Source organism: Artibeus jamaicensis, unplaced genomic scaffold (genome assembly GCF_021234435.1).
Source record: "Artibeus jamaicensis isolate MK-2021 breed Jamaican fruit bat unplaced genomic scaffold, CSHL_Jam_final contig_797, whole genome shotgun sequence".
In the NCBI taxonomy this organism is placed as follows: domain Eukaryota; kingdom Metazoa; phylum Chordata; class Mammalia; order Chiroptera; family Phyllostomidae; genus Artibeus; species Artibeus jamaicensis.
Window position 1 is genome coordinate 17,378,404 of NW_026521977.1, and position 25,773 is coordinate 17,404,176.

Genomic DNA, 25,773 nt, shown 5'->3' on the forward strand with positions numbered 1-25,773 from the left:
CAGCCCATGAACTGAAGCATTTACTAAACATGCTTGAAACGCAATATGCAAAATACACAAGGGAAAGTGTCAGGATAGACTGGAGTTTTGTTTGTGACTTGAGGCAGAAAGGAGAGTGGAACATATTGACTGACGGAGGCATAGGATCCACCCTTATTGTTTTCTTCTAATACTGTACTTATTGAATAACACAGTTGGTTTCTAACAAAATTCTCCCATTGGTCACTTTCTCCCATGTGACTTAGTGCCCAGAGCTTATCCCTTCACTGCCACTGCCACCTTCATTGACAAAAATCCTTAAGGGAGATAACTCAGTATGCATTCTTCCTTCGCCTATCAGCTGTGAAAACTATTAAGGATCTACAGTTGCTCTCACAGGCCCTAACCAGATGCAGCCCCTTCCATAGGTTCCCCACATTCTCAGTCTTTTCATTTCAATCTCTTAATTTTACAAATCTATTATTTAAAAGCGCAGTGAAGCCTCTTTGCACAATTCATACTCCCTAGTTACTGGTGAAGATTCAAATATCTAAATATTCCCCAAAGTTATAATTTACTAATTAAACTAACTAAAATATGAGCTACTTAAAGATTGTCCCATTTACTTCAATAAAAATCTTTTAAAATATATTTTATTGATTATGTTATTACAGTTGTCCCATTTCCCCCTTCATTCCCCTCCACCCTGTACACCCCTCCCCCCACATTCCCCTCCTTTAGTTTATGTCCATGTGTCATAAGTTCTTTAGCTTCTACATTTTCCATACTACTCTTGCCCTCCCCTATTTTCTACCTACCTTCTATGCTACTTGTTCTCTGTACCTTTTCCCCCTCTCTCCTCCTCCAACGAACTCTCCTGCGAGGCTGGGAGTCTCTCCCAGCACCTCCTCCCCCACACGTGTTTTCAATCGGTGCTTTTAGGCTTTATTTCCCATCGCTGAGGACCTGCGTTGCGTGGTCTGTCTCACTGACCGTTTTTTCACCTGGTTTATCTGCGCTTGAATGTGTGACCCAGGTCATCCAGCCACCTTGCACCCCCACTGGTTTTGCCCGTTTCCACCCTGCATCTGGGATCTGCCAACCGCCGCTTTTGCCGACCTCAACCCCTCACTGTCACTGCCGACACTGTCCCTCTTACCGGTCTGGATGAATGGTTGTCGGACTTCCACACAGTTCAGTTCTCTGTCAGATCTGGCTGGTTTTTCATTTCTAAATTTTTGTTGTCCTTATTTTGATTGTGTGAGGAGGCACAGTGTGTCTACCTATGCCTCCATCTTGTCCAGAAGTCTCAATTAAAATCTTAACGATGTAAAATTTTATTTCAAATATTGCTACTTTTGAGTCTTAAATCAGTCAAGTAAAAATCACATGGTTTTCTAAGTCAAGGACTTCTTTTTCATTGTGCTAAAACACCAATAAAAATGTTTGTGCGAGCCAGGTTTAAAGAGTTAAATGAGTCTAAAAATGGGCATTAGAAAATCAGATAGTAGAAATTAATAATGCATCAGCAACACTGCCGCTTTCTCTTGCTTTCAGAACATAAGATCCTTGCAGTGTTTAAGCTATTCCAGTCTTCACTAGTCATGTTCTCGGAGAAAATTATCAGTGGTATGAATTAGTATTAATGTAAGTTTCTATCAAAAGCCCTGAAAGGAGCCTATACTTACATGGTCGTTCTGATATTTCACAATTGAAAAATATTTAATGGAGCTATCTTCTTGTAATATTCAGGTTCATTAAAAGCCATGTCCACTAATCTGTAACTGTTAAACTTGTTAAAATATTATTTTTACAAATCCACATTACATTAATTTCTTATAGTTTAGGTTGCAGAGAACCCTTTTGGTACTGAAGTTTAAAATCATCACGCTGTAAAGCCAGGCTCTTCTTGACAAGCACCTGGGAAGAGATTTTCCACAAACCCTTTTTAGTTTAATCTATTTGATTACAGTTCTGGGCGTCACCTCAGCCATGGGCACATCTGGTGCCATCTGCAGGTCCTGGCATGGCCACCATGGAGGTGGTCTGGGTTCGGTTCGTCACTGCCTGTCCAAGGGAGAGAGTACGCTTAGCTCAGTACCACTGGAGGCCAAGCGAGCCACATCAACAAGCCATCAGATTCAACAATGTTGTCCCCCTCAAAGACAGAGAACCTAGCCATCTTTTAACACGTTTTTATGAATCAACACCTGGATGTGTAAGCCCAGATTTGCATCTCCCTACATGCTCTCTTCAGCAGGGAGTCGGGAAACTACACACCATGGGCTAATTCTGGTCACAGCCTTTTTCTGTATGGCCTGTGAGCTAAGAATTGTTTGCATATTTTTTTACTGTTAAAAAATAATAAAAAGAAAAATAATATTTTGTCACGTTGTCACCATATGTGAAATTCAAATTTCGGAGCCCATAAATAGTCTTGTTGGAAAACAGCCACGATGTTCATTGACATCTTTTCTATGGCTGTTTTCATGCCATAGCCACAGAGCTGAGTAGTTGCTAGAGACCCCGGGGTCCGTAAAACCCAAAATATTTACTGTCTCTGGCCCTTTACAGAAAGTTTGCCTACTCCTGGTCTACTGCATCATTATTCACATAAAGTTCTATATATTCTTGTCCTTGGTACATCAGCCTCAACTCCTTTACCCACGTCTAAAAACTTTCCATTGTGTCCTCTGAAAATACTTCCCCTGATTGACAAAATTGACTAGTCAACCTCTTTTTAAAAGAAACCAGGCTTTCTCCTGAGTGCATGACTAATTTCTCCCCAGACCCTCTCAAGTGGTGTGATTTCATTCTCCCATATCATACAATCTCAAGTTTGGAAAATGGTGTTACTTACAATTTTAAGATAATTTTTCCTCAACCCTCTTACTGAACAAACAGGACAAACGAACAAAACAACACACCCTGTCTCTCCAGGGTTCCTGATGTTCAAGTGCACCATCTTCCCTCACTCTACTCATTCTTTCTCATTCATGAATCACTTTTGCCACAAACATCCTAACTTGGAGTGACTCCCACCATCTACTCTCTGTGCGCTCACCAAGAAGCCTGGTGCTCTTGGAGAAAGGCACGTAAATGAACACATCAGCATTCATTGCCACCAACTTCCATGTTGCCTCGCTACATCCCAGTCATTTATATTTCATTTATTTTGTCAAATCTCTCTTCTAGTCACCACAATGAATATTTCAAATCATCTCTGCTCTGCTTGTCCCCCAATTCAGTTTCCCCTCCCCTATTCCCGTCTTTATATTGGGCAGATGGCATGACCTCCTACGTCACAGAGAAAACTGAAGCCTCATCTTCGAGCCACCAAAGCTACTTCTACACCCACCCTCTCTTTTTCCCCTCTAGTTATATTATGGGAGTCCCTGCTCCTACCTGAGGCCCAGATTCCACCTGTGCTTTTGATTACGTTTGCTCTCAGCTTTTAAAGCAGCATGTATTACCCATTTTCCCCTCATATATGTTATATATTCGACTTCTCTTTCTCAACTAGGACTTCTTCCCACTGGCACTTAAACATGACCGAGTCTTCCTATATTAAATGGTAAATCCTCCCGTACTCCACATCCCCTATAGCTACTCCCGCCCTTCACGACCAGGTCTTTTAAAAGATCTGCGCATGCTCTTTGTTTCCATCTCTTTTCCTCCCACTCGTTCTCAGGCCACTCCAGTCTGGTTTATGACATTTTACTGAAATAACTCCCACAAAGACTACCAAAGACTACCATGTTGCCAAATCCAAAGGACATTTTCTTAATTGTCATTTATTTTGATCTTTGAATAACATTTGACCACTTCCTCTTTCCTTTAACCTTCTTTGCCCTTAAATTCTGAAACAAGATGATCTACTAGATTTCCCTCCTGGTTTTCTGTCTTCCTCAGAGGCCCATTCACTTGAGTTCTACAAAATCGGTCCTGGCCCTCTGCCTTCCTGCCTTCCTGCCTCCCTCTAATTTCTTTCTTAAGGCAACCTAGTCAGGGCCCCAGAGTTTCATCTACATACTCACAACTTTCAAAATGATATGTCTACCCCTCATCTCTTATCCGAGCTCCGACTATATAATACCTATTCAGTAACTCCACTTAAACAGACCAAAGGTCCCTCAAAATCAACACATCCCAGACTAAATCCCTGAGTCCTGCTCTTCCCCTTCAAGCTCAGTCTTCTCTTGTATCTTTCTGGGGAAAAGTACCTCGATCCATCCAGGAGTACAAGCCAGAAACTTAAAATTTATCCTTAATGTTCTTACCACCTCAGTGTCCTTCACCCCTTGTATCCAAGTGATTATCAGGGTCTATTGATTTGATCTTCTAAAAAAGATCTTACTGTCTCCATTTCTACTGCCACACCCGAGTCCAAGCTGGCACCGAGTCATCTGGCACCAGGACTCTGGCAGCAGTTAACTAACAGTCCCCCTGCGTCCACCTGGCCCAGCCAACTTGTTCTTCACTGAGCACCAAAGTGCTCAAAACGTGAGTCTGGTTTACCCTCTCCTTCTGCTCCTAACTAAAAGCTCTACACGTCTCACTGCTCTTTGTAGGGAAAAGGGCAAAAATCACTAACGTGTCCTACAGGGCCACTTGCTCCCTCACATACTCACCTTTCGATTCGTGGAATTTATCCAACTCACTCTGGTTATGGAGTCCTTTCGCATGCTGAGCTCTCTGCTTGCAAAGGTTACCCCTCAATATCTTTCACATGTACCCAGAGAAACCCTGCTCACCACTTCTCAGAAAGACATTCTTATGCTACTTACTCCACATTGAATAATGTGGCTATTTTACAAATGCCTTTTTCCACCAGTAGGCTAAATACTCCTTGCGAACATGGAGGCCATGGCTGATTTCACCTTCCACTCTATCCAGGTGCTTGGCAGACATAAGTAGTCATAAAAATATTATGAATTAATCAATAAGTAAAAGTTAATACAAACTATGCCTCATTTACATTGATTTCATCAAAAATTTTATATTGTTAAGAATCTGATCAATCTATCGAATAGAACTTCAGACTGATTTTATAAAAGTTTGCTATAACTAAAGGATTTGTAATTCTAGAAAAAAAATTTTTTTTTCAAATAAAACCAATTCTTTTTAATACCAGACCACTGACCCCTGTCCTGGCCTTAGGAAATAAAACTTAAAAACTTCTTCATACTTATATCAATTTTCTTGGTTACCTCCCCAAAACCCATCCTCTACCTCATCCTTGCTCTCCTGATTTTGTTCAAGGGTTTACCCTTGCCCCTTTTTACCAAAAGCAGGCTGCAGCTTTCTTGATTGATCTAAGTTAATTATAGTGACTCTGTGTTCCTTATCACTTTGGGGATGGATACACAATCTAGTTGCAGCCAATGAGACATGAGAAGGGGCTTCTAAAACAGGCTTCTTCAGTCATATGGAAGAAATGGCTCTTTTCTGCTTCTGAACAGACTTGTACTTGGCAACGTAGCAGCCATCCTTTAACCAATGTACAAAAGAGCACAACATATAAGACATTATAGAGAATGTAACTAGAGTCCTGTCAGGGTATGTGTAGAACTGCCCTATCTTCGGATTTCTTGCTTTGTTTTTACTGAAGTCTTTTGAAATGAGGATTTTTCTGTTATTTGCAGATAGTGTCATCTTAACTGAAAGACAAAAAAATTGGACCAGTTTCCTCAAATGAGAAAAATTGCTTCAGCTAATTTAATAAGTATTTGTACAGAAAATGTACTATTCACTATATAAACCCAAGAAGCAAGCCATTAACTTAAGAACCTCCAGAAGAATTTTTGAAGAAATTTAGCAAGCTAAAAACTTTGGAAATGAATAATTATAAAATTAACTCACTGGAGTACTAAAAATATTTCACCATGGGCAATTAATTATATTTGTCTAGTAAAAGTGAACTACAATTTATCATGAATATTTTCAGAAAGGGAATTTGTTTTCATAGACTTTTTCTTTTGCTAACTAAAAGACTGTAAAATACATTATGAATTTTCAAAGAATTAAAATGTAATAAAACGTACTTGGCATAACCCTTGGCTAAGGTCAACATTTTAAAATGACTTACAATAAGAATTATGATCATTATTTTTAACCTGGAGATGCCAGGAGATTAGGTTGAATTTATACCCATCTTATTAAATAGCTTAAAGGTACTTTTCTGAGTAAATCCTAGAAATTAATCTACTAGCTGGGTATTTATCTTAGTCTCATAAAAGTAACTGATAGAATGCACACCAAATTGAGTTACTTCCTCTTATCAGTAGTGAACACGACCATGATTTGTAAAAGCAATCATATCTTGTGAATTTGAAATGTAGGTGTGCTAGCATTTTATTATTAAAATGTGAACAAGCCCTGGCTGGTGTGGCTCAGTGGACTGAGTGACAGACTGTCAATTCCCGGTCAGGGTCTGTGCCCAGGTCATGGACAAGGTCCGTGGTTGGTCACGTGCAAGAGGCAACCAACTGATAGATCTTTCCCTCGCACATCACCCTTTCTCCTTCCCTTCCCCTCTCTCTAAAAATATATAAATGAAATCTTTTTTTAAAATGTAAATGAGAGGTAGATAACCAAGGGATATTTTTCTAAACAACCTAACGGTACACACTCCTTGGATATTTTATCCTTCACTGATCCCTTAAGAATAATCAAATAGCCCTGACTGATGTGGCTCAGTGGGTTGGGCATCATCTCGCAAATCCAAAGGTTGCTGTTTCAATTCCCAGTCAGAGCAGATGCCTGGGTTGTAGGCCAGGTCCTGGGCTGGGGGAGTGCAAGAGGCAACAATCTATAGTTTTTTGCACATTGATGTTTCTCTCCCTGTTTTTCTCCCTCCCCTTCCCTCTCTCTAAAAATAAAATCTTTTTTTAAAAAATTCTAAGAAAATGGACTCAATAGCCCAGATTACTTTTATACTTTTATAATTCTAATCTTGTAATTTTGGGTTTTTTTTAAATCTTTATTTTGATGTATAATATACGTGAAACAAACTATATCTATTTTCAGTGCACCATTCAGTGCAGGTAGAAAAAGGTGTCTGTGTAACCACCAGCACAGTCAAGATACAGAATATTTCCATTACCCTCCAAAGTTCCTCGCACTCTTTCCCAATCCCAGTTCAGTACCCAGGGCCCCAGGCATCCACTGTTCTGTCTGCCCTGCAGAGTCATGTAAATGGAGTCTGACAGCATGTAATATTGTACTTCTGGCTTCTTTTTATCAGTGTTTGTTCCTGTTTATTGCTGAAGAGTATTCACTGGTCCGAATATATTACAATTTGTTTATCCATTCACTTTATGGATGGACATTTTTGGGTTGTTTCTAGTTGGGGGCTCTTATGAATAAAGCTATTCTGAACATTCACCTAGAAGTCTTGTGTGCTGACATGTCTTATTTCTCTTGAGTAAATACAACAGGTCCTCAAATAACACACTTTTAGTCAACATTATAACATGGATGAGATGCACGAAGAACTTACTTCTTGTTTATATCAATTAGCCTAGGGTAAAACTGGTTTCATTATATGCAGTTTTGCTTAAAGTCGCTGGACCTACTAACAGCATTACGTGAGGGTTTGCTGTACCTGGAAAAGGAATGCTAGAATGTGTAGTAAGTACGTGTTTCTTTAAAAGAAGTTGCCTGACTCATCTGTAAAATGCCTGTATCATTTTGCACTCTCATTAGCTTACATATAGCTAGCTTATGTATAGACTTTCAGGAGCTCCAGACTTTCACTATTTACAATACTTACAACACCCAGATTTACAGTATTTAGCATCACCAGTCTTTTTAAATTTTAGCCATTCTAATGTGTGTGTTGTGGTAGTTCAGGGTGGATTTAATTTGCATTCTTTAATGAGTAATAATGTTGAGCATCTATTTATGTGCTCATCATCAATTTCTATGTCTAGATTTTCCTCTGGTTTAAAAACACCTGAAAAAGTCTATTTTGTATTTTATCTTGAGTCATATATGAGTAATTCCCTAAATACTTATGTGGTTTTCCAGTAATAACAGAGAAAAGTCACTATAATGAAAGGCACTTATAAACAAATGTTAGGGAATATTTGCTTCTCCTCTGAGTCGAACCTGCCACCCGTAGGCCACTCCCTTCCTGCTGACTTGCGCACAGTCTCCTCTTCCTGGTTTCCCGACTCCCTGTACCACCTCTAATCTAGCAATCAGTGATCTAACTTCCCATAACCTCTTTTCTGTGTCACACAGCTTATTTTCTTTCTCTTAAACCACATGAGTAGTAGAGAACAGATAAGAAATCCATGACAATTTCCATGAATTAATAAGTTTGAAGTTTTTAGAACACAAGAACAAGAGTTCCCAAACTTTACAGTCAGCCTAGAATTCATCTGGAGACATCTGTTAAAATTTAAACTCCCAGGCCCCACACTAAAGAGAGTCCTAATCCAACAGGCTTGGAGTGGGGCCCAGACGCCCGAACGTGGGACACAGAGCCCAGCTGATTCTGACACAGGTGTGCTGTGGGTCATCCTTTGGAAACACTGCAGACCTTTGCCTGCAGTAAGTATATGTTGCCTTCGGGTAACAAAAGAGAATATTCTGTTCTCATTCATTTTTCCAAAGTGAGTTGTACAAACCCACAAAAGATTGGGCAAAACAACCCACTGAGGTAGGAATAGGATATTAGAATTATCTTTTTACCTTAAAAACCTGCTTTATCAATGTTAAATAAAAGATGGATGTGGGAGAGAGAGAATGAGAATCAGAAAATAGACACCAGTGATAGTCAGAGGAAGTCAGAGGAAAGATAAATAAGTGGTAAATGATTTAGCAGACCAGCAATGTGAAAACTGAAGCTAGCAGGGTAAACTTGCCCTGTATTGCAGAACCCCAGAAAGGCTCAGAAATTTGGGCCACCCATTACCTCTAACAAGTGCAGCTGAAAACAGGTTGACTGTTTCTATAAAAAGAAGTGAAACCCCCAAACCCTTTCCCAACATCAAGCATTCAAGGCACCTAGATTTCTGCCATCAGAAGAGGAGACAGGAGATTTGTTCTGTACAAAAGCTAAATCAGAGGAACTCTGGAATCAGAAGCACCAGGCAGATCAGAGTGTGATGGTATCTTACTAAAAAGAGGGAAATTAAATTAAAATCTACATGTGGAAAGTGCAACTATTTTAGCCACCCCCCTTCACCACCTGGCTATTAACTCTCAAATTGGCAGATTCTGTGTGGTGAAACTAATGAGCCCTGGAGAAAAGATCTACAGACTTGACAATTAGGGACCTTCCCCAACCTCCAAGATAAGGCCTAGCCTTTAAAGCACTCCCTGATGAAATCCAACCTTCCCTTGGCACACCTGTGCTCAGAGCTTTTCAATCAGCTTTTAGCTCTTTACTTTAAATATTGATGGAGGATTAACTCATCTTTAAGAAAAGCCTGTAACAGGAAAGAACAAAAACAAACACTCAAATGAAATAAGCAAGTACTCAGAGAAAACAGACACAGCCCAGGAAGAAGTTAAAAAAAAAAGTTCATTGGACTGGAAGGTAAAGATAAGGAAATCTCTCAGATAAAAAAAAATTAGGAGTTTAAAAGATCCAACAAATCAGGGTAGAAGAGTTCCATAAAATTAGAACAAAAAAAGTATAGAAAGTGAAGATTTGCCAAAAAAAATTTTCAAAAAAATGACTCATAAAAGGAACATGACACCTTTTAGTCTGAGTATCTGGCATATCTTGGAAAAACTTCTGAACTCTGAGAACAAAGAGATGATTTTAAATGTTTCCAGAGAGGAAACACTAAAAGCAGGTCATCTACTAAAGACAAGGTGTGGTGCCCGACTTCTGAACAACACTAGAGACCAGCGAGGAGCAATGGAATGATATCTCTAGTGTTTAGTGGAAGGAATCATTTCCCCAAATTTCAAAAAAATTTCTCTCTCATGTTCTCTTTCTCAAAAAGCCACTGGAATGTGTGCAAGATAAAGTAAATGGAGGGGAGGGAACAAGAGAAACAACGGGGGGGGGGGGAGAATCACCCCCCAGGCTGTGGGGAAGGGAGGTGCCGGGATGGAGGTCACAGGAACACACAGTTCAAAGTGGAGGAGAGGACAGGAGTCTTTTTCCCTTTATCATTCATTACATTATCTTTCTCATTGTTCTCCTTCACCGTTGAAATCCCATGCTATTAGTCATAGTACATATAAAATGATGCAGAAAACAAATATACCTATGCATATATAAAATTATCAACTGCTGAGAAAAAATAAATATTTCTCCTAAAAAAGATGCTATTCTGGATAATACAAAAATCCACACAGTTCACCACCACTTCTCTGACAAAGATTCTAAGCAATAAATGAGGAAATCCACCATAATGCTAACCTTAACAGTTATGTGTCTCGAACAGATATTTTCAGGTTCCATTTACATTACATCTTGTGCCCACAAAGTTTTCTTTACACCCTTTTCAACCCACAGATAAATATGTTTAGCATGTACCCAACAGTGATGTATGATTACTGAAACCATGACAACTAATTCTAAATCATCCGATTCATGTTTCAAAGAATGGCCCGTAATTCTGGTAGCCCAAAGCTTAGTGAATAATTATGTTGCTGTGGCCCTCATTTCAAACTTCTTACTTTCGGAACCTCCTAAAACAAATGGATTTCTTTTTGATTTTGCATTTATGACTGAAATTCAGTCATTTCCCCTTGGCTTCATTCTGAGCTCAGAGGAGACTTTCATGTTTTAACTACCTTAGCTCACCAACCATCTTCAACAATTGCCTTCTTGTCCCACTGTAAAAACCTTCCCTGTATTACAGTCCTTTACATCCCACTTGCTTCTTACATTACCCAGTTATATGAAAATTCTAAGTAACCTAAATTCCTGCTTAAAACTTTAAGTACTCTAAAAATAGCTACTAGTCCCAATATTCCTAATGTGTTGTCATAAAAAAGAAAATGATTTGTAGTCCTCCTATGATTATCCAACCTTTTTGTACCTATTACTAATTTGGTATTAAATCTATAAGTAGAGCATTATACTGTGATTATCCACAAAAAGCTTTCAAAATTTAAATTTTTATTTACCAAATAATTACCTAGCCTTACTTTTTTCCCTCCAAAAGGTTCTACAACACCTACAAAAGTCCTCCTCTCTTTTACCTCATTCTTTTTTTTCCTTTACCTCATTCTTAAATGATAATTGGACAAATATTTACAAATACAGTTATACTGACTCATTCCCTGAGTTTTATAAATTGTAAAATTTCTTTAAATTCTACAAACTGTAAGAAAAAAAATAAGCCGAAGAATTTCTTGATCATCCAGTTTTAAATAAATTGCTGTGTATTGCAAAAAAGCAAAATAGCAGTGACATTTTTATTTACATTCAACCTTTCATCACAGAACATGTAATCTGTGACTATTACCCCAGTTTTACCACCAAGGCACAGAATTACAGACACTGACCTGAAGGGAGCTCAAGAGGTTATCTACTCTGGCTTTCTGTGTCCAAGACTGACTGCATTTGAACAGTCCTAGAGATGGGTTCCTCTCCTCTATTTTTCAAAAGCTCCAGAGAAGATGGTTACAACTGGCCTTAGCAATTTGCTCTGGTGTGTAACATCCCTTGTTTTACTCATAATCCACACCTGTAGATAAGAGGGAAATCAAACCTGGTTTCCCAGCTTCTCAGTAAATGCTCTTACCCAGTTGTGGTTATAACACACCACAAAAATAAGGAAATGAGGAAAAAAGGTATTTAGTAACAAAAATTTCCAGCATCTAGTTAACTATTCACTTGTTTCAAGCAATAATTATTTAAAAAATAATCAGCTATAACAAAATGATTTATACCCATCTTGATTTTATAATAAATATTTCCCATTAGTAAGAAAAATCATTTCTTTCTATTAGATATATACTTATGAGTACTGAATATAAGAATGATAAATGTTTATTGGGAACTCTCAGAGTGCCAGGCATTGCTGTCTCTGAATAATACCACACTGAATCCTCACACCAATTCTATGAGACAGGCATTATTATTATGCCGTTTTTTAGATGAAGAAATCGAGGCTCAGAGAAGATAAGTTATCCAAGGTCTCATAGTGAAAGATGAAGCCAGGATGAAAGCCTAAACGGTTTCATTATATCTTAATCTCTAATACATATTTAATAAATAGTAGCATTATTATTAGGCTTCTTTAAGATTGGTTCAAAAATTCTTATCTATAAAAAAGGTTTTTTTATATTTTCATTAGTTCCTCCTTTTTTAATATAAACAATGATCTGAAAGATATAAGCACCTTCTAAAAAACATGCACTTATATAACAAGTAACACTTTAAAATTTGCTTCTTAAAGTGTGCTTGATCATTACATGATTTGTCTTAGGCCTATCAGATTTGCTTTAAAAATTATATATATATATGTATACTTTAACTGAATCTTAGTTATTTTGGACTTCACTAATTCTTTCAAGAAACAGGAGTGCTTCTAGGTCTTATTTATTTGCAGATTTGAGTTTTGAAGCTGGGTTAGATTGGCTTCAATCTAAATACTCTATGAAATCTTGTAACCAACTAGAATGCTTCACCAAATGTAAACATAACTTTTACTAGGTAAATAGCCAACTATGTTAGCCAACTGATTTCCTAAAATATTGTTGTTTCATAAGGTAATTTATACTGTTACTACACTAAGTATACTTCTAAACAGCTAAATTTTTGCATTCTATATAATGCCTTCTTAATATTTCAGGTTTTTACTTGACATTGATATTTAGAAGGAAAAAACCAGCACATTTCCAAAGCCATTATAACTTCGAAATGTAATTTATACTCCAGTCTTTGGTACAGAATTACCTTTTTCAGCGTCTCCTTTCCCACTGCCATCTCGTGGCCGTCGTGCCCCAGGCCGTTCTTAAAAAACAGGATTCGGACTGAGGTCTTCCCTGTAAGTTTCTTCATTCTGTTAGAAAGAACAGGCTTGGTTTTCCGTTTTTCGACTTCAGTAGGAAACATCAGCCCATTCATTGTCCAAGTAACTTTCTTCATTAACAACAGATGGTCTAGAAGAGAATTTTTTTAAAGTCAAGTCAATATTTGGCTTCAAAATTAAAAATGGACACATCATGCTTCCCCTCCCCCTGTTCCCGATATCATGTACACTGGCCAGTCTCCATTCAGATGCTGGTTTTCTGAAATGCTACCACCAGCTTCCCACTAACCGTGACATAAGCTGTAGCAAGCTGTCTGCTCTGATAGCCTGCATAAATCATCATTTCTGAAGGGAACAGATGTTCAGGGTATGAAAGAGTAATACCACAATTTAGTCCTAATTAAAATTCACCTTAGCATGCTTCTATCACTGATCAGACACCGGGCTGAGAGGGTCCAGTGAAAGGGTCCACGGCCCTTTGCTCACCACACAACGGCAGGGGTCCTGAACTTTTGTGTTTGTTAGGGTGGGAGAACAAACTTTTCTCTTTAATATAATTTATTATCCATGTTGCTTTAAAGATGATCACCTCCAAATAGTAATCTTACACATAATTCTTCCCTTGTGACTAGAACAAAGGTGTCTTTTAGAACATTTTTGGTGAGAGATTCAAACTATTTCACTAAAAATGAAAATTAGTTTTCAATTAACATTTTACTCTGACCTGTACATTTTCAAAGATGTGTGCAGGAATTTCCATTTCAAACGTCCCACCGGTATTAATGGGAGAGCAACTGAATTCCTACGTATGACTTTGAAAACGTGAGGGTGAGAAAGGAAGGGTGCTGTTAGGTCTGCCACATTGCTGTCAGCACTCCTTTCTCTTCAAGAGGCTTCGCTTCATAAGTAAATAATGTGCACCTGAGTTATTTATGTTACTTGTGCTTTCAATTTATTTTAGGTTATATTTCATTTTCACATAAATACAAAAATGCAATGATCACTCTCATCTGTTTTTTATACATCCTAATGAGAGCAATAAAATTTATTTGTATATAACTGAAAACAGCAGCACTTGCTTGTCCAAAATTTCCAAACCACACTTCTCGACTAGCACTTACCTTGGAAGCAGCATGGCCTCTTTGAACTGGAAGTAGTACTTTACATGAAATCTACTAGTGTTGATATGAAATACCATCAAGTCATTGTAAATGATCTTCAAGTCTGAGAATGGCTACATTAAATATTTAAAAATAAAACCACTTGTCTTTCTGGACTTCTTTCTTGATTTCTCGGTGTCTTTCGCTCACACACATACTCACACTGATGTACATGCACGCATGCCCTACAGGCAGAAATATGAGCAAAACTTGAAGAACAAATGAAACTATAGATACGCTTAAGCCTTCCAGAAGACAAACCATTTTTACAGATATTCATTATTCTATCTTGTCATTCTGTAATCTACAATTGGTAGGAACTAGGATTGAAATTATAAACTGGAAGTTAATGAGTTTATACATGTCCAAAAGAACTGAAAACAGGTACTTAACTAAATAACATGCACACACACATTCAAAACAACACTATTCACAATGGCCAAGGTGGAAACCAAACATCCAGCAATGAACAAATGAATAAAAAAATTGAATGTAAGAATATGAAAATTTGTATACACATATAAGCAATGGAATATTATTTAGCAGTAAAAGAACAGATACATGGTACAATGCGGATGAATCTCAAAACATGCTAAATCAAACAAGGAAAACATAAAAGCTAATATACTAATTCTTTTCATATAAAATATTCAGAAGAGAATACAAACAGGTGGTTTCCGGGGGCTAGAAAAATGGGGGAATGAGAAGAAATTTAATAGGGAGGAGGTCTTATGTTGCAATGAGGGAAATGTTTTGCCCCTGCGTAGAGGTGGTGGTTGTACAACACTGTGAATGTATGAAATGCCACTGAATTATTTGCTTTAAACTGATTAAATTTTTTTGTGTATTTCATAACAATATATAAAGGAGGAAGAGCAGAAGGAGCAGGGGAAACTACTAGAGCCTCTGAAAATAAAATTTAAAAACTCTCCCTGGGGAATAAAAAAGTTCACAAATTCTTCTGGTTTGATAGAAGTTTACCCATAATCTAAATGCCGTCCAGAGGCTTGGAATAGTGAAAGGTCATAAACCTTAAAACTATGTTTGAATCTCAGCTCTGTTACTTAGTGACCCTATGAGTTATCCCACCGACCATCTCTGAGTATCCACAACATCTGCAAAATACCTAGTGAGGATCATTCCACAACCTGATGAGACACATGTTTTATGTAAAGTACCCGACCCGTTGAAGTAGTTACTCCATAAATATTCACTTCTTCGCCCATGTCCCTGAAATCCTACACTGACTATGAAACTAATATTAGAGTATATCGATCATTACACTAGTCAGGGTCCAACCAGAGAAACGGTCCACTAGGAGCACTCGAGCAGAAGGGACTGACTACAGAGGATTGGTTATCTAGGTGATGGGAAAGCCGGAGAAGCAACCAATGCACAGTGAGGCGACCCAGCGTTAGCAACAGCAGGAAACCAAGGCCAGAGGGAGGAGGCGATACGGGGCCCAGATTTACAGAATCTTGCCCCAAAGGATTTTTCTCCTTTTTAAGGACTTTTAATGGATTTCTCTCCTTTTATTACTTAGAAAAGGGCCAGGATTAGAGTGAGGCCAGTGAAGGGCCCAAAATTCAAGGCAGTGCAAGTAGACGGCCCTCAGAGTGAACGTCTCCTTAGATTCTGTCCCACAGGTGCTTCACTCTCTCACCCTAGTGCCGGCCGTGGCCTTGACTATCTCTTTTATGTGTAAAACTCCTTAAATTCCATAAAAAATTATGCTACTAGTAAGATGCTGTTTCCTATGATTTAGAGGTATTGACTCATGTAGTCCTTTCAACAATTTTATGAGGTAGGTAGTATCATTATCCTCATTTATAGGTGAGGAAATCGGGGCACAGACAACCTGCCCAGGGTCCTGCAGCTAGTTCATGGCAGCACTGGATTGTGAATTTAGTTCTAGAAACTGTGCCCCTACTCACTATGCTATTCTGTCTCCATCATATATTTTCTGCCATTATCTCAAATTCACTAAACCTAAAATTTCACATCTTTCCACACAAATTGATACACACTTCACATTTCTTATTTCTATCACTGTTATCCATTAGCTCAGAGAGATCTTGATCCCTTAACTCCTATTAACTTCTCTTTAGCCAATTGCTTATTCATTCAGTGATACTTGTTGGGTGTCCACGCATCAATGTACCAGGGTGACTGCTGTGAACAGGACAGAATAGCTTGTGCAGATCACAGCCTCTTGGGGTGAGGCAGACTGTGAAAGGTCCTTCCAAGAGCTGACATCTGAGTAGAAAGGCCCCAGTGATGAGAAGTTAGTACTATCAGCCCTGACTGGTGTGGCTCAGTTGAGCATTGTCTTGCAAGGCGGAAGGTTGCTGGTTTGATTCCCAGTCAGGGCACAGGCCTGGTTTGCAGGCCATGTTCCCACTTGGGATACATGCAAGGGGCAATGGATGGATGCTTCCCTCACACATTGATGTTTTTATCTCTCTCCCTCCCTTCCCCCTCTCTAAAAACAATATAAATAAAATCTTCAAAAAACAAAAGAAAAGTAAGTAGTCATGAAAATCTGGGAAGATCATTCCAGGCAGAGTGAAAATTCAAGCACAAAATCTCTGAGATGAGAATGAGTTTGGTGTGTGTGAGAAGGAAAAAATGAAGTTTGTGTGTAGAAAGGGGCCAGACTGTGGAGGCCAGAGTAAAGGTTTTGGATTTTATTCTGGAAGGGACGGGAAGCTATCAGACACTCCTCACCAGGGTACTGCATGAAGAACAGGCCACAGCATAGTGTAGACAACCCTGGTGGTGTGCCCTTGACCCCTCATATCCCTTTCACTTTGGGCTAACACACCCAAACTCCAGCTGCAATGATTCCCAGCCACCAAAGGGCTCACAGCTTCATCCTTCCCTTGAGATCTGGCCTCGGCTGAAAGGAGCCAGCTGCCTTGCCAGGAAATGCCTGCGAGGTGATGAGCGCTTCCCTCCTACCTAGAGATGCAGCCCACAGCCAGTGACTGATGGACTGGGGGACACAGCAGCCAGTCTCCCTGTCCTAATGAGGGGCAGCTCTCGGTGCTGTGTTCCTGCTCTGTGGGGTGTTTCCCCCTGCAGGCTGGAGCTAGATCTCAGCTCAGGACCGGGCTTGGCCAAGCTTCTTCCTCTACTGTACGCTGTTTCCCTCACTCAATACCCAAGAGTTTTCCCTTACTATGTCCCTTGCACAAAACCCCCCACTTCAGGTTCTGCTTCTAGAGAAGGTGATCCCAGACAGAGTTAAAGAAGGGAAACCGAACTCTCAGCTATTCACTCTTCATGGCACCATTAAAAGTGTCATCATTCCGTCCCACCCCCAGCTGGCCCCACTGGCCCATTTCTCTCTGGGCCTCCTAGCATCCACAAGAACTTCCATTTGTATTTGATCCTCCTCCATGACGTCTGACTTTCTATACTCCAATTACAGCTGAATTGCCATTGCCTGAAAAGAAAGATACTGGAGCTAGCTTTTGAAGCTTTCCACTAGTCGGTCAGCCTGTCTGTCTGTGTCCATCAGGCAGTCAACAAAAACGTATCTGAGCCCATCCTATGTGCCAGACCACGTACAAAGAATAAGAAAAATACAAAGTCCCTTTCCTAAAACTTATTTCTAACAGAAGAGTTTCCAAACAGCCTGCCACTGTCCAAACTTCCTGATATTATCCTACCCTGGTTTAAAGCCAATCTGTTAATTATTCCAAGTTCATTTTTAACTTCACTTATTTAGACTTAAGGCCTTCTCAAAAATCCAGTTTAAGACCTTCCCTTATTGTTCTTCCAGCCCGCAATGACCTTGAGAATTTACCGCATGCCAGACACTGTGCTAGGTGCTAAGGAAAGAGCATAAACCATCTGAAACTTTTATATAAAGGTTGTATGAGTATATATCCTATTTTTGCTTACATACTTAAACCTGTAGAAGGCAAGAATCAAGCCCGCATTTCTTATTACTTTGCTCCAGGGTATAAAAAAGTTCGCTACACATAATACAGTTATTGGATATAAACTCTTCCTATGCATTCAAATGTTCAGTTGATAGCAATTTTTTTTGCTTTCATAACATACCAATTGTGCAAAATAAACTTGATTGCTTGTGCATATGTGCCTACCATCTTTATTCCCTACCTCTCCCCGGAATGAACTTAAATAGGATTGATCTACCACTTTGATGCTCATGGATGACCACAATGACATAGAATTTCTTCAAGAAAAGAAGGAAACTTGCCAAGGAGAACTTCTTGGCAAACGAAGGTCTAAAAGGAGTGAAGTAGACTAGAATAAACTCAAAGTACAGTTAAGATAAAATTGTATTTATTCCTCCAGACTTTATGTGGAAGTCACCTATCCTAGGAGGCTTTCTCAGCATGGACCCCTCCTTCCTGTCCTAGGTGAGGATGTCCACTGCTCAGCTTCCCCACTGCGCTGTCACTGGGTGTACACTGGGCTAAGTGTGCAATGTGACTGGCGTGCGGGGTAGGTGCTCAGTGAGTGCTGAATGAGTAAATGAGTCATTCTACCTTTATTCCAATAAAATTTACTCTGATAAAAGGTATATATGCACAATTCCATCTAAAGATATTAACTCACTTAAAAATACGAGTCTAAAATAAAAACAAATCGCTTTCTAAAGCCTGAAATAGGTTTTCCGAAAGAACCTAGTAAAATTACATAATAAAGTAAACCTTAAAACAAATTTGAAAATACTTACAACATAAATTATACATAGTTTTTCAAAGATACTCATACTTTGCAGATCTTTGTTGATATTGATAAACATGAAAAGACTACTGAAAATATATAAAACTTTTTATATAAGTAAAGATTTTAAGCCAAGCTTTAGAGCAGCCTAATAAAATAATACTAATGATGACTACAGTGCATTAGTTAATATACTACATAGGCAGCACAGCCTAGTGGTTAAGAACATGGAACAGGACTTGAAGTATACATGAAGTGGGCAAAAGAGAGAGATCGTACCCCAGGCACAATGTAGGTGAAGTATATTGAACACTGAGAGGAGAGTGAACCCAGAGCTGTGTCAAGGGTCCAGAATGAACCACCCAAAGATGTGCCTCTGTGGTATGCAGATTACTTTGAGCTAAGGTGATGTTACCTTCAGGTTCAAGAGAAGCATGTGCGTCCCCCCACACCCCCTTAACTATTGGGTTGGCCTCAAAGTTTAGTTTTTTTCTGAACGATGGCTCTAGTAGTACTTAGTTGTCTTTAACTTCATCCAAAATGATTTTGTTAAACTGTATTGTGACAGCTGTCATATCAGCAAGCATTAAAAAAGAAACTGCAGCACTGACAAAATTTTTGCAGCCATTTCAATATTGAAGATGGAAGAAGATATACAATAATGTCAGCATATTATACTTTATTATTTCAAGAAAGGTAAAAATGCACCTGAAATGCAAAAAATGATTTGTGCAGTGTATGGAGAAGGTGTTGTGACTGACTGAATATGTCAAAAGTGGTTTGTGAGGTTTCTTAGCACTATCAACATTTTAGCCAAGTAACTCTTTGCTGTGGGGCTGTCTTATACATTGGAAGGTGTTGAGCAGCACCCCTGGCCTCTATTCACTAGAAGCCAGTAGCAGGAGATAGTTGACATACTCAAAATATCTAAATCAATAGAGTTATTGGTGAAAGTGAAAATGTGTCTTTTATTTTATAGGAAAAAAACACCAATATTCAGAAGAAGTTGACTAAAAGGCCTTGCTCATTAAGAGATTATCAGTGATAACTTCCTTTGAATTACCCATAGAGCAGGGCAAACTTCTACTTACTAAATGTCTGCTGTCACCCTGCAGTGAGCCTTTGAAGTCCCCGAGGTGCACTGCCTCATCCCTGGCTCAGGGTGTCTCATATACCTCAATCCCGCTTTCTATCTTGGAACCTCTCATGTATGTGGGGTTTCTGAGTCCCTCATATGTATGGGGTTCCCGTGCCCACAATATTCAGTTTGATTTTCTCTTGTCAACCTGCCTCCTGTTGATTTAATTATTCAACCAGCCAAAAAGAACCAGGGGAGGGAGAGGGAAATTCCCCCCTTCCCCACAGTGGCCAGAGATGGAGCAAGGAAGATGGGACACAGGCAGATTAGAGCCTTACACACAATGCTGAGAAGTCCCATACCACCCAAAGCAGGCCATTATAGCATCTGTACAGGTGAGACTTTTAGAAAACCTCTTCCTTGTGTTATGGCAAAATTCATTCCCTACTACAGCAACACGCCTCCAAGTGTGGGCCATGGGCTCCTATGAGAACCTGCGGAGAACCAGGGAACCACCTTGCGCAACACCAGGTGATTCTTCTGTACATCACAGCTCTAGGGACATACGCCTTCATATAAAGAAATGCGGTTGAGGGCAGACAACAAGGACAAACATGATTACATCCAGAGGTGAGAAAACAGACTCTGGTACTTCCCTGCCAACACTGAGAACCTGAGGATGCTCAGCAAAGACCTGAGCAGTTTCGGCTCCGGTGAGGAAGAGGATTAATCAATCTCAGAGGCTGGGAGGGGGTGGAATGTAGAAGAATCAAATGGTGTGAGGAGGCAGGCCGAGTATTAAAAAAGAAACTTAGTGTCATCTAAACCTACTTTGAACTTCTAGGAAAACATATTGGCCATAGCTAACACATGCTTTCTACACCTCTGTCCTTAACTTTCCAGCCTCAGAACCCTGGCATCCCTCCCAGGGCTGAAACTCTCTGGGACCTTTGTAAGAATTAGAAAACAGCCTCCTGCCCACCCCCCATGGTGGAATTAGCTCCACAGTCCTTCAGCTGCACCCAACAGTGAGCAGTGTCCTGAGCCTTCCCAAGGGTCATCGGATCTCCTCTTCCTCCCTTTCAATAATAGTTAATAAGCACCTACTACACGCAAAGTACTATAAGAAATACAAAGATTGAGGGGAGAGAACAGGCAGGAAAGAGCACTCCTGAGAGGATGTGGCGAGGCTGAAAATCTGAGATCTATAGGTTTGTGGGAGAATCATTTATACCAGTGCTCCACTTCTGACCATTGTCTGGTCTCAGACAATCATTAGCATAACCATTAGCCTCTCTGCAATGTAATTATTCTTGGGCTGGCTTACTCTGGCTCCCTGCCAAATGGAAACATTCACAAATCTACATATGAATTTGGGGTAGGGGATTTTTAATATACTCCTTCTAAATGTCCACTCACTGTTTGCAGGCCAGCAGGCTGCTCTGATGAGGTCCATTCTCTCCCCTCTCACCACCAACTCTTGGGGATGTGGATGGTTCACCACGGTTCCTATTTCATTTGGTTCTTCATTCACCCACTGAACATTTGCTGAGTGTCTATTAACTACCAGGCCCTGCACCAGAAAATGATCATGAATGAGGCAGCTGCGGTTTCTTTCCTAAGCAAACTTGGTCTAGAGAAAACAAGAGACATTTATTTCACCAGCCATTACAAATCTGATTACAAAAAGGGGCAGTGAGAACACAGTGAGTGCTCATCCTTACTCGTGGGAGCTTCCACAGAGTGGGACCAAATAGGATGCCTGCCTGTGCGTGAAGCTCAACAATAGGAGCCTTGGAGTTCCCTTTGGATAATTCTTAAATCTCTACCTTGTTGATAGTACTCTAAGCAAAGTCTTGTCCTTACACACCCAAATGTCAAGGAAGGGGTCCTGGTTTCACCTTATCACCTCCTATAAATTTGCTAGTCACACCTAGTGGATTCCAGAGCAACAAGGACCAGATCTATCCCAGTTTTTCTCTTAGGCATTTCTCTAGAAAGTTGAGAGCCCACTGGGTGAGAATGGGATTGGAGGGCTACAAGCTAGTGAAGTTGTAAGGCTTTAAAAAAGCTTGAAAAATATTTCCCCAAAGGGTCATATCCCAGCTGCTCAGGGACTGCCAAGTCATTCACACACTTATTCTCCTGCAGCACTCAGAGAAGGTCATGCTCCAACCCTAGTTTATATTTTATTTTGAAAAATCCACACCCTATTTTATTTTCATGAATTTGTTTATAACCGAATCATGGGAAAGAGAAATCACTTTCAAACTTGCTTCTATGTTGAAAGGTCTATTAAAATATCATTACATTTCCTTAATCTACTTCAAAACAAACAAACAAACAATGCCTATCATAAGATTAAATAAAACTGGGTGCTTCCTGCACATATCAGGCAAAAAAGGAATATTGCCTTCTGTCACCAGAGTAAAAACAGCAAACTTGCAACTCCAAATCGGTGAGCTTATTAAAAATCTTATTTTTAAAGATGCATTCCTTGCAGTTGGGTAACACTTAAAAACACACTAACGCTGACTGTCAGGTAGGTGCAGTTAATGACACTAAATATGAACAAGCACACCGTTTCATGTTGCAAGATGCACTTCTAAAATATAAATGCTCTGACAGTAAGAAAACATACTGCTCTATTCAATTACATCATCTGCTTAAAATACAATTGCTTCTGTGTTTGGTAAATAGATTAAATCCAGGTCACATTCCTGAGTTCAACTGAGTTTCTAGTCACTCCTTTCTCTGTAAATGCGTGTGTTCTTTGTTTCTGCATGTTCTTAAGTGTCATCGTTTATTGCTATAGGCGTGATGGCTATATTTAACTAATAATGACAGTGGTTGTCATTAGATTTTAACTCAGTAACACTAGTCTGACATATCATTTGAAGTATGTCTTCAATTTAAATTTGATTAAAATTACAAACGTCCCATCTATTGTGCCAATCAAAATGTTGTCATCCTTCCCCTGAACTTTTCTATGAACTTTCTTTTAAATAAGTTATGGCAGCTTAAAGTTAAAGCTAGCCTTGGGTCATAAACATATTTTAGAATATAACTCTTGGAGCAGAACAGAGCAAGGCCATTTGGGGCTCCTTTATAAAAGAAGTTGATTTGGACTAACACCCCAGAAAAAATTCTCAAGGTAAAAAGCCCAAGACAGTGAGAGCTCAAAGGGGCTCTAATTCAGATTTTCATACCATGCTGTACACACAAGTGCTTGGCAGGCCTTTTAATTGGACTGTGTGGATTTTTAAGATCTCAAACACACCAAATACCTTTGGTAGTAAAATCAGGTACTTGGGACAACCTGTATGAAAATATGGTGCAAATGCAATGTTGTAGGCACCTATTATATACATAGAAGGCTTTTACATACATCACCTTATTTACTCTTTATAATTATGCAGTGAAGTATATAGAATTAGACTCAGTCTATGGATGAGGAAACTGAGACTTAGGTTACATTGAATTGCCCATCTTTACACTGTCATCTGCTTTCTTGACAGAGATGAAGAAACTAGAGACAAATGCTTTCTGTTGTTGTTTTTTCCTCAATGCCACTAGCTACTCTGCAGAGGTAGGAATGAACACAAAATTCTGATTAATAACCCTGGGATCTTAATAGCATTTGGAATCTTAGTTACACTTATAAAATGCTATTGTCAGTATTCTCTTTAGACTAGGGATTTATAGACATGTAATTTTCAAATAATTTATATTATTTAGAAAAACAAGACAATATCCAATAACTCTTTAATTACCTCTATTTTATAGGTAAGGACATTAAAGCACAGATCAATCAGCCCAAGGTCATATAAGAGACACTAGAATCTTACAAGGTCATCTGACTTCAAGTCTAGTAGTGTTCATTTCACTACATAATACTGCATTTGTCATCTCTTCTAACAGATGTCTGCAAACTTCAAAAACAAATGGTTTGAAAGGCAAAACCCTCTGAAATAGTTGCTATAAAATATCTAAGTGAATTCTCAGGTAAAGTAATAAGCAGAGTGAACAGACAATGGCCTAAAAGATTTGATTTAAAGATCACTGCAAATGCCTGCATCATTTTTAAAGTTTCCTCCTTGTTTCCATGACACTATGTATTCTTATGATAGCATCCTTTTCATCCTTTATAACAACCACTACTGTCAATAAGTGTCTTACTTCACTCTTTACATACTTATCATCCAGTGCTCCTTCCATCTCATTAGAAGCTAAACTCTGAGGGACCCTTGTCTTGTTCACACCATTTCCTTAAGGCTTTAGCACAATGCCTGGCACCTTGCAGGGGCTCAAAAGATATTTGTTGAGGGAATGATTGAATATAAATGATCGCTTTTTAATTATTTTAATTAACTTTGACTACTTGGACAGGAAGATATAATTTTTTATCTCTCACATACTCTTTCAGTCAGGGAGATATTCTGTCTACTCTCGCCCAGGCAGCAAGCAATTCAAGTAGTAAAAACAGTATTTATATTTCTTCTAAGTTAATATCCTAGTGAAAATTAAGATTTACCAGATTTCACGAATAGAGGACAGATGATAGGGGGCACTGACTGTGGGAGTGGGGAGGTGGGGCAGGAGAGAGCAATGGGGAAAAAGGTGGGGCGACTGTGACTGAACAACCATAAAAATATATCAAAAAGTAAAATTTATCAGATTTCTTTGCAGCTGTGACAGAAAGAGCTTACCCCAAATTCTTAGGTCAGATGTGATTCTATGAATAAAACTTTTTAGATTTCAAAAAGTTCATATGGGAGATAGATATAGATGATATAGATATAGATATAGATATAGATATAGATATAGATATAGATATAGATATAGATATAGATATAGATATAGATATAGATATAGATAGAGATAGAGATCTCCGTATCCTAATGGTGCATATATCATATATTATGTCCAGCAAAGCTCAGGTAGCAGCTTATAATCAAACACATGAGTATATTAAAAATTTAGATATTTCTCAATGATTTCATCTTTTGACAATTTAAGAAGATGCTGCTACATGTATGTTCTAGACTGTCCTATTAGCTAAGAACATTTTTTTGGAGGTGGTGTCTACCTCTTACAATTATCTTTAAATCCACATCTATTATAGTAAAGATACTCTGTACACTTATGATGAGGTTTTAAATTTTTGGAATCTGGAAATACCAAAATATATGCCTATAGTTTTACCCTCATTCGTAGAAATAAAAGAAGCATGTGCCATCTCAGAAGAAAGTGCTTTCTCTGCATAATGTCATTTTCCTGCTTTTGAGTATACGCAGCTAAGTAGAGACAAAATGGACTGAGGAATCGTCGTGCCTCATACATACACTATCCAAACAATAAGATAACAGAGAGTCTGGGAAAGCCCACTAAATGCCTGCTGTCTCTGCCCGAGTTAAGCAGCAGTCGCGTCATAGGTGCACATCAGGAAGCCCAGTACCAGCTTTAACAGGACGAAAGCAGCCTCTATGGCCAGCAGCACCATAGCGTTGTCTTAAGATCCAGTAGCAAGACCAGCAAGGTGCAATGTGAGGTGGACCGTGGGCACTTCTTGAAACTCGTGCTTTTAACACGACCACTTAAAAATCAACAAATTCAGGAGACATACAATAGAGGAGATTATAATGTGTAAAGCCAGGTTCATTAAACTAATGCATTTAAAAAAAACAAAATATGACAGAACATTTCATTATTGACGGAGATACGGGGAAAAGTGTTATGCTGCTATTTATGATGTGTCTTGGGTGTCACGGAATTGAAATATTTCCAAATCATCAATAATTAAAATGATGAGAATCCATCATTTCACTGACATTTACTTCTACATGAAAAGATGGCCTATTTTAAATGTGCTCACACATATTCTTGTCAATCACAAGCT

At 38.9% G+C, this 25,773-nt stretch overlaps 1 protein-coding gene across 1 annotated transcript in view; it reads right to left on the bottom strand.

Annotated features, from left to right (window-relative positions):
• Window positions 1-25,773, bottom strand: part of DCDC1 (doublecortin domain containing 1) — a 383,276-nt gene that overhangs the window by 316,588 nt on the left and 40,915 nt on the right. Inside the window, exon 5 of the mRNA XM_053673152.1 lies at window positions 12,857-13,062. Coding sequence (XP_053529127.1) covers window positions 12,857-13,062 — 206 coding nt within the window. The remainder of the gene's footprint in view (window positions 1-12,856; window positions 13,063-25,773) is intronic.